This window comes from Raphanus sativus, chromosome 6 (assembly GCF_000801105.2).
Source record: "Raphanus sativus cultivar WK10039 chromosome 6, ASM80110v3, whole genome shotgun sequence".
Lineage (NCBI taxonomy): Eukaryota > Viridiplantae > Streptophyta > Magnoliopsida > Brassicales > Brassicaceae > Raphanus > Raphanus sativus.
In genome coordinates this window covers 43,554,067-43,562,941 of record NC_079516.1, presented here as the reverse complement: position 1 = coordinate 43,562,941, position 8,875 = coordinate 43,554,067, and the positions used below count along the sequence as shown (strand labels likewise).

Sequence of the window (8,875 nt, the reverse complement as noted above, 5' to 3'; positions counted from 1 at the left end):
ATAAAATAAATTAGACATTACATAACCATAAAACTATATTTTCACATAAATAATTTGTTAATGCATTTCAAAGTGAGAAATAAATATTGATTAATATTTATGTTGAACTTAAAGATTTTTATTAATATGTTAAAAATATGTAAAACTTTTAATAGTTAAATTTTAATTTTAGTTTCAGTTAAATAAAACGTTAAATTTCATTTGTTATTTTTTTTTCAATTTTGAATAAATTAATAGTATTTTTATTTATGATTATTTATAATTGTGAAAGTTTAAAAATTATTGTGTAAACTAAAACTGTGTTATTATATGTAAAAAGAATTATATTTATCTATAAATATGTATTTTAGTTATAATCATAAAAAGTTGAGAAATTACCAAAAATACCATTTTCATAGTACCACTTTTCATGTTTACACTAACCACTTTTACCACTACTTTTAACGAAGGGTTTAGATTTGAAGGTTTAGGATTTAGGGTTAAGATTTGATGTTTTAGGGTTTAAAGTATATAGTTTAGGGTTTAGAGTTGAGGATTTAGGGTTTAGAGTTGAGGATTTAGGGTTTATAGTTTAGACTTTACGGTTTAGGGTTTAGGATATTGAATTTAGGGTATATAGTTTAGGGTTTAGGGTTTAGAGTTGAAGATTTTGGGTTTAGGGTTTAGAATTGGAGGTTTATGATTTAGAATTTGGGATTAGAATTTTGAAAAGCATATAAAAACAAAGATATAAGAGTTTTTACCATTTTAATAAATAAGGTATTTTTGAAAATGTGTCTTTAGTGGTGGTAAAGATGAATAATGGTACATTGAAAGTGGTATTTTTGAAAATTCCCCTAAAAAGTTAAAGAACCATTTTGCAAATAAAAAAGTATGCCTCTATTATAGAGAAATACTATTTTTTCCCCTAAATATAGAGGTGAAAATAGCAAATCTCTATTTTAGGGGAAGAAATAGAGATGGGTTGGAGTAGATTTTACTCTATTATAGAGTATAGAGGCAAATATAGCATAGGGTTGGAGATGCTCTAAGAGCATCTCCAATGTACACCTCTATATTTTCCTCTAAAATAGAGATCTATTATAGAGATGGATTTGCTCCAGTGTATGTCTCTATAATAGAGTTTCTCTATTTTAGAGGAAAATATAGAAGAATTTTACTTTTTGCCTCTATATTTAGAGATAGAAATAGCATATCTCTATATTTTCCTCTATGAATAGAAGAACTCTATTTTAGAGACATACATTAGAGCAAATCCACCTTTATAATAGAGTTTCTCTATTTTAGAAGAAAATATAGAGATTAAAATAGAGGTGGGTTGGAGATGGTCTAACACCGGTTAAATCGTATAAATCAATACTTTGTAAGCTATTTTCAGTAATAAATTATTGTTCGGTGGTATTAAAGGACTAGTATTGACTCCACTGACATGTGTTCAATTCTTTTGTATTTGAACTTTTGCAATTAGAAAAAAAAAATATTTGACCCCAGTTAATTTTCTGGCTGAGTACGCCCCTGTTCGAGACCCCGTTAGTCTTCAAAGAAGCACCTTGTTACCATCTAACGATTTCTTGAATATTGAGAATTCCATCTTAGTGTGCAATAATCTATAGATTTGTGCTTCTGGCTCCGGATCAACAAAACCAAAACTTCAAAATCAGTCTTTAAATATGTTAGTCTTCGATGAAGTTCCTTGTTACCATCCAATCAATCTTGTGGATTGTAATTGTAATGTGAATTTACTTAAGGCATACATATGATTGACATTTTACGACATCAAGGAAGTATATTGTCAAGTGTGGAATTTATATAAGTTCGTCAATGGTAATTGTAATACAAATTCGTATGTTTTCTCGATACTCTCCGAAACTGAAACATTAGTTTATGGAGGTGAAATGATTAGGTGAAGAATTCTATTAGAGAATAAAACAATAAAGAATGTATATAAGTTCATCAATGGTAATTGTAATACAAATTTGTATGTTTTTGTTTGAGTAGAATATCAATCTAAATGTTACATCAAAAATTTATACAAATATTGTTTACATTATTATATGCGATGTTAAATTTTGTTTACATTATTATATGCGATGTTTCAACATGATTATAATAATGTATTTTTATAAGGAACTAAATCAAATTCATGTGAAATTTTAACATATTAACCCAAAAACAAATTAATGCACAGATCATACTAATGTGTAGTTTCTTTTTGAACATATACTTTGAAAACAAACAAAACCAACACATCTAATTTCTTGCTTCACGATTTTTGAAAAAGGCTGAAAATTGAATAATCAGATTGAAAGTGTGGCCGATTTTGAAGCTAAAAGATTCCATGTTTAGTTTTCTCCCTTTCACCCCTTTCTCAGATTCTCATAATCCTTAATTACAAGAAGTGCACGAAACGCCAGAGAAAGCATAATTACAAATTCACCCTAATTGCCCATTCGAATTAACCTTCCTTATTTTTTTCCCAATTCACCCTTACAATTTTACCATTATTCCCATTTCGCCCTCCATCTTTTCCATCTTCTCCGGCGAACCCACAGAGAAAAAGAAGAGAGCATTTTAATCCAATTCAAAATCTCACAGCTTCAAGTCCACTGATCAACGGTGGAGTACCAGTGCAGAGACGGTGGCTGTTCATCGGAGAAAAAACCGCACGCTTCTTCTCCACTCAGAAAGTCGTCGTGATCCTCCGTCTGCTCCATTTTCACAAACTGCACGAAACTACCGCCGGGAACCGTCACCGGAGCCGCCGCCGTAACGTTAGAGCTACTTCCCTCGCTACTGTCCGACGATCCAGCGGCGGCGACGGAGGAAGCCGCGGCCTTTAACGGAAGAAGGTCACGGAGGTCGGTGAAACTCCGGTAATTGAAGCTGTCGGAATGTTCTAGAAGCTCCGGAGGAGAAGACGGCGGTTCTGTGATCTTCTCCGGCAACGAAACTTCTTCTTCCTTGACGGAAGCATCACTCTCCATCGTCGCCAAGTTGTTATCTTCCTCATCATCTTCTTCCTCCTCTCCGTTAAGCTTAGCTTTTAGTTTACTGATCTGCATCAAGACAAAACAAAAAAAAAGTCTCAGACTTTGCAACCCTTTGTCTGAATTTAACCCTTTGTCTGAATTTCCGTACCTCTTGAAGAAGAGAATCGTTGTCACGGCGGAGGGAATCGAAGTTATGGCGGAGAGAATCGTATTGTGTTTTGAGAACACCGTAATCTTTCTCGAGCTGTTTTGTCTTCCACCGTGCGCGGCGGTTCTGAAACCAAACAGCTACCTGACGAGGTTGTAGACCAAGCTCTTGAGCTAACTTCACTTTCCTCTCTGGCTCCAGTTTGTTCTCCAACTCGAAATTCTTCTCCAAGGCTTTTACTTGGTTAACGCTTAACCGTCTCTTCTTCTCGGCTAGACCGGTTTGTGCTCTTTCCTCGGTTATGGCTTCTTCTTCCTCCTCCTCGTAGCCTTCAAGCATCGACTGAAATTCTCTCCCGTATCTTCTTGGACTCTGCTGATCTGTTTGCCAAAATTGAGGATTTTGAGGTTAATACTATGAAATTTTTAAGGGCTTGTTTGAAAATTAAAACATTGGTATAAGATTAAGAACCTGTAGAAGTAGTGGGACATAAAGAGATGAGACCACCCACTGAATCTGAACTACTTAATCTCTTCATCATCAAACAACACTACAAAAGGGTCTTTTCAAAAACCTTTTAGTTACTTCAAAACAATGATTTTTTTTTGTTTGTTTAACTCTCAGTTTAATGCATCTAGTACTTGATGATGATCTTGTCTCTCTTATAACCCATCAAGAAAGATAGCAAAACTTTGAAGGAAGAGAGAAATTAAAACAATGGGGGAGATTCTATTCACAGACAGAGGAGGAGAGAGAGAGACTGAGTTTCTTTGTTTTCCATATGAACAAGCTTTGGTTTCAGACTTTCTCTCTCATTAAATAAACTCAGCCTGGGTTAGAATGTAACCATGGTTGAGTAAGTAGATATTGTTTGGGGTTTTCGGTAAATGAAATGTTAAACCAAAAAAAATCCAACAAATTGAGGGGTCCACCGGCTATACCCAGTAACCCCGAGGCTTCTTCTTCCGGTATCACTGGAACTCGACTGAGAAAAAAAAAGAGAAAAAATAAATTATAAAAATCAAGGGAGGATGACGGCTCGGCTCACTCTAATCGACTCAGCTCGACTCAAGCTCTACGTAGAAGGGATTTTCCAACACGCTACTGTATTTAATTTAGATGAGAACATCACAAAAGTTCACAAAAAAAAGTGTGATCGACGCCATAAATGGTTTAGTTACATACTTCCTCCGTTTAATCGTTTTAAAGAATTTTTTTCGTTGCAAAATAAGTGTCGTTTTAGAGTTTCAATGCAAAATTTATTAACTTTATTCTCCATTCTATTTTTCTATTGGTTGAATTGTATCGGTAATGATGTTTTTATATTGAAAATATGCAAACTTAAATGCTTTCTTAATCCGTGTGCACAAGTCTAAAACGACACTTATAATGAAACAGAGGGAGTATCTTACAAATATACGATTCATACCTTGCTGACAAAAAAAAAAGATTCATACCTATGAACAACAGTTTAATGTTTTCAGAGCTTTATAAACTTTGGTTATCATAGTTCTTAAAGTTTTTTGTTTGTATACACAGTCTGTCTTATTTGCATGGTAATCTAATCATCCCTTTTTAAAGCTGTAATAATTGGATGATATGGCTTTTATTTGTCTCTAATCCTTTTAGAAATTATTAAATTAAGTTATGGGATGATGACTTTCGTGGCAATGCAAATGGAGACAAGAGCTGTTGGCCCTCGGTGACAGCAACAAGAGTGAATTTTAAATTGCTTTTTAATTTTATTTGGTGAAAAAAGGTTTACTTCTTTGATTCTTTCGACTTCCGAGTTTATTAGCCATTGCAAATTTAAAACTAAGATTTAAACCATATCTCGTTACACATGAACATAATATAGCTAACATAATTTCTTTGAAAAAAAAACTAGCATAATTTCTTATATTTTTCAAAAGATTTTTACATTGGCGGAATCAATTGTTTTTTAACACTAAAATTATTTTATCAATAGATATTAGAAAAATACAAAATCAAATACAACAACCGACGGAATATGAAGAAATCTCTAAAAGCAAAAGTAAAAAAAAAGAGACTTTATACTAACCAACAACAACAAATTTAGATTTAAGACAAAGCTGAGACTGATGAACCAAATACTACTTACCATTTTCCCATAGAACATGGTATCACCGAAAATGAACTAATAAACAATGTCATGAATGATAGCAACTCTAATTCAACACTAACACCAGCAGCTATTACCAAACAAAATTTGCAGGACAAATACTATCACTACACTAAGATATAAGCACCAAGGAATTTGAAATGTCACTAGAAAGACCACAAATTCTTACGCACAGACACTCGTTAAACAATCCAATGACCTATAAAAAAAAGTTGCTAACCTCTTCATAGAAAAAGAACGAAAAATCGAATTAACAGCTTCATCCAAAAACTAAACATAAATCCACAACAGCAAAAGGGAAATATCTTGTAGATACATACACAATGAACACCAACTGCAAAAACGAATCCAAACAGCGAACCTAGACGGAAACGATAAGACCAGGACAACAAAAAACTGTTAAGGAACAGAAGTACCACGACTACAATCTAGAACCAATTCGACAAAGCCACTGCACCGAGCCAAACTAAAGCAAGAGAAGGGAATACATCCCACCGTCAATCAAATAGATATGGACTATCGTCTTTAGCAAAGCGAAAAAATGACCACATCTGAACTCTTTAACTTCTCCAACAATCATAGTGTTTCAAACTACAATCTCGAACCACCAAACCAAGAGCTCTCTAGACACTGATTAAACAAAACCCCAATACTGACGAAGTTATCGAAGCTGATCTCCGAGTAATGGAACCGAGTTAATCTCATTACAGTAAATAGTTTTATACATAAATTACTGATATAAAAACAAATATATATATATATATATATATATATATATATATGTATTTAACAATATATAGTTGAAAACTTAAATGAGTAATATTACTCAAAACTTTTATTTTGAAAAAAATCGTACTGTTTTGAAAAACGTATTCAAAAAAAAAAAAAAGTTCATTACTTTGGCATCCTTTTCCAAATTGACTAACTAAAAAAGAAGAAAAACTTAACTTCCTATTTTTCTCCATTTAAAATATCTTAAATGTATAGTCGGAAAATAGTGTCCTATTTCCACCTAATACGACATCATAGTAAATGCAAAAACGACGCCGTTACCGAGGAGATCGTCCTCGTGCTAATCCAAAAAAAGAACAAAAAAATATCTTACAAAAACTGCCACATCAGCAGAGAGAGAGAGAGAGAGAGAAAGATCACCGGGAAGCTCAGCTCAGTAGTTTTGTGGCGGTGCTTCGCTCTCTTCGTCGTTGGACGAAACATGAGAATGGCCTCCCTCAATCTTCGATCTCACTCAACTCATCTTCTTCTTCTTCCCTCGCGGTAATCAATCTCTCTCTCTCTCTCTCTCTCTCTCTCTCTCTCTCTCTCTCTCTCTCTCTCTCTAATTTCGCCTACCCTACTTGCTTGCGTCTGTATCTCAATTTGAATCGCTATCTCTTAGCTCTGTGCGCGCTTTTTTGGTTATATAGTCGTTGCTTGCGTGCGTGTCTCAATTTGAATTTTGATAGTTTCGATTAAGGTTTGGCTGTTTAATTGGCTGAAATCGCGATAATTTGAATCGCTATCTCTTTAGCTCTGTGCGCGTTTGCGTTTTCGGTTTAGGCCTTGATAGTTGTTTTGTTTTCTCAGTGATGTTACGAGTTCAAAACCGTTTAGGAAGACATGGATGTGTCCTAAGACCACGCCAAGGAGATTAAACAATGTTAGAATGGGAGTGATGTCTGAGGAAGGAGATGTCTTCTCTTCTTCCTCTTCCTCCAAGAGTAAGGCAGGATCAATGGGGATTGAGCTGCAGCCGGATTTGGTTTCTTTCGGAACATTAGCAGCAGAAATGATCCCCACGACAATCGTTTCATCCGAAGTCAAGGATGAAGAGTTTGATCTTGACCGTCCTACTGATGGATTCGCCTCTATTCCACAAGCTATTGAGGATATTCGTCACGGCAAGGTTTTGTTTATGTTGTTTCTTTAGTAGAAAGGAGAGGAGAGGATCTTAAAATGAAAGTTTTTTTTTGTCTTTTTTTTGCAGTTGGTGATTGTTGTAGATGATGAAGATAGAGAGAACGAAGGAGATTTGATCATGGCTGCATCGCTGGTGACACCTCAAGCTATGGCTTTTGTGGTGAAGCATGGGACTGGAATCGTGTGTGTCAGCATGAAAGGAGAAGACTTGGAGAGGTTAGAGCTTCCTTTGATGGTGACCCGTAAGGAGAACGAGGAGAAACTCCGCACCGCCTTCACGGTTTCTGTGGTATGTGTATTCATTTGTTGTTTACTCCTCTTTAGTGTTCTGATGAGAAGAATGTTGTTGTCAGGATGCTAAGAACGGAACTTCCACAGGTGTCTCGGCTCGTGATAGGGCGCAGACGATATTAGCCCTTGCGTCAAAAGATTCAAAGCCTCAGGATTTCACCCGTCCTGGTCATATCTTTCCTTTGAGATACAGAGAAGGCGGTGTTCTTAAAAGAGCAGGGCATACAGAAGCCTCTGTTGATCTAACTGTGTTAGCTGGTTTGGAACCTGTTTCTGTTTTGTGTGAGATTGTGGATGACGATGGTTCCATGGCTAGGTTACCAAGACTCCGCCAGTTTGCTCAAGATAACAACTTGAAAATCATCTCAATCGCCGATCTCATCAGGTAACAGTACAAACACTTTAAGATCAGCTACTTACAACTATCCGTTCTAAAGTTACTGATGTTTGTCCTCTTCCTTTGGTTAGATACCGAAGGAAAAGAGAGAGACTGGTGGAGTTTACTGCGGTGGCGCCTATACCGACAATGTGGGGACCATTTAAAGCATATTGCTTCAAGTCATTGCTTGATGGAGTTGAGCACATTGCAATGGTCAAAGTAATAGAAACCAAACCCTAATTTTTAAACTCATCCCTTTGTATCTTTATTACTAAATCTCGATGAAAAAAAAAAACAGGGTGAAGTCGGAGATGGGAAGGACGTTCTGGTGAGAGTACATGCTGAATGTATCACAGATGATATATTCGGGAATGGCTCTGGTGGAAAGCAATTAGCAATTGCTATGAGACAGATTGAAGAAACTGGGAGAGGTGTGTTTGTGTACTTACGCGGTCCTGAAGCTAAAGGCATTGACCTAACCCACAAGCCTCGTACCTACGACAACAACACTTCAGATCAAACCGAGGGTGTTTCATTCCCCGTTGCTTCAAGAGAATACGGCATCGGAGCACAAGTAATTAAAACAGAGATAGAATCTTATTACTGTTTTTGTTATATATATATCTGCAAAAATTGAAAATTAAAATATTGGTTGATGGCAGATACTGAGGGATCTAGGAGTTAGAACGATGAAGGTGATGACGAATAATCCAGCTCACTACGTTGGCCTTAAAGGCTATGGTTTATCAATCACCGGCAAGGTTTCACTCATTAGTCCCAGCTCCTAACTGTGTGTGACTCTATAAATCTTTGGTAACGTCGGTTCTTCTACGAATGCTTAGTATGTTCTTAGTTGTGGTTTTGGCGCCTAAACTATCATATTAGAAAAATGGTGATTTATTTTTCTTGCGAATTTTACTTGAGTTCTTCTTTTTTTCTGTATCGAAAGAATTTTACATATGTTATTGAGTTCATTTGTTTTTATTAGAACTTTGGTTATAGCAAAA

General features: G+C 35.5%; 2 protein-coding genes across 2 annotated transcripts; one reads left to right on the top strand and one right to left on the bottom strand.

The window, feature by feature from the left end:
- Positions 1-2,318: 2,318 nt before the first annotated feature.
- On the bottom strand, positions 2,319-3,934 carry LOC108813258 (homeobox-leucine zipper protein ATHB-6). The gene is made up of 3 exons (XM_018585764.2): positions 3,610-3,934; positions 3,139-3,518; positions 2,319-3,056 (listed from the first exon to the last, which is right to left on the bottom strand). The coding sequence occupies exons 1-3, from the start codon at positions 3,677-3,679 to the stop codon at positions 2,598-2,600; spliced, it is 909 nt and encodes a 302-aa protein (XP_018441266.2). The 5' UTR covers positions 3,680-3,934; the 3' UTR covers positions 2,319-2,597.
- Positions 3,935-6,394: 2,460 nt separating this feature from the next.
- LOC108811968 (monofunctional riboflavin biosynthesis protein RIBA 2, chloroplastic) lies at positions 6,395-8,875 on the top strand. The gene is made up of 7 exons (XM_018584094.2): positions 6,395-6,556; positions 6,866-7,184; positions 7,266-7,487; positions 7,552-7,874; positions 7,958-8,087; positions 8,167-8,442; positions 8,531-8,875. The coding sequence occupies exons 1-7, from the start codon at positions 6,495-6,497 to the stop codon at positions 8,654-8,656; spliced, it is 1,458 nt and encodes a 485-aa protein (XP_018439596.1). The 5' UTR covers positions 6,395-6,494; the 3' UTR covers positions 8,657-8,875.

Excerpts from the sequence above, each read along its gene's own strand:
- LOC108813258 (XM_018585764.2), bottom strand. The coding sequence starts at position 3,679 with ATGATGAAGAGATTAAGTAGTTCAGATTCAGTGGGTGGTCTCATCTCT. Across the intron at positions 3,519-3,609 it reads ATGTCCCACTACTTCTACAG|ATCAGCAGAGTCCAAGAAGA; the intron begins GTTCTTAATCTT and ends TTTGGCAAACAG. Across the intron at positions 3,057-3,138 it reads ACGATTCTCTTCTTCAAGAG|ATCAGTAAACTAAAAGCTAA; the intron begins GTACGGAAATTC and ends GTCTTGATGCAG.
- LOC108811968 (XM_018584094.2), top strand. The coding sequence starts at position 6,495 with ATGAGAATGGCCTCCCTCAATCTTCGATCTCACTCAACTCATCTTCTT. Across the intron at positions 7,488-7,551 it reads CCGCCTTCACGGTTTCTGTG|GATGCTAAGAACGGAACTTC; the intron begins GTATGTGTATTC and ends TGTTGTTGTCAG. Across the intron at positions 7,875-7,957 it reads TCAATCGCCGATCTCATCAG|ATACCGAAGGAAAAGAGAGA; the intron begins GTAACAGTACAA and ends TCCTTTGGTTAG.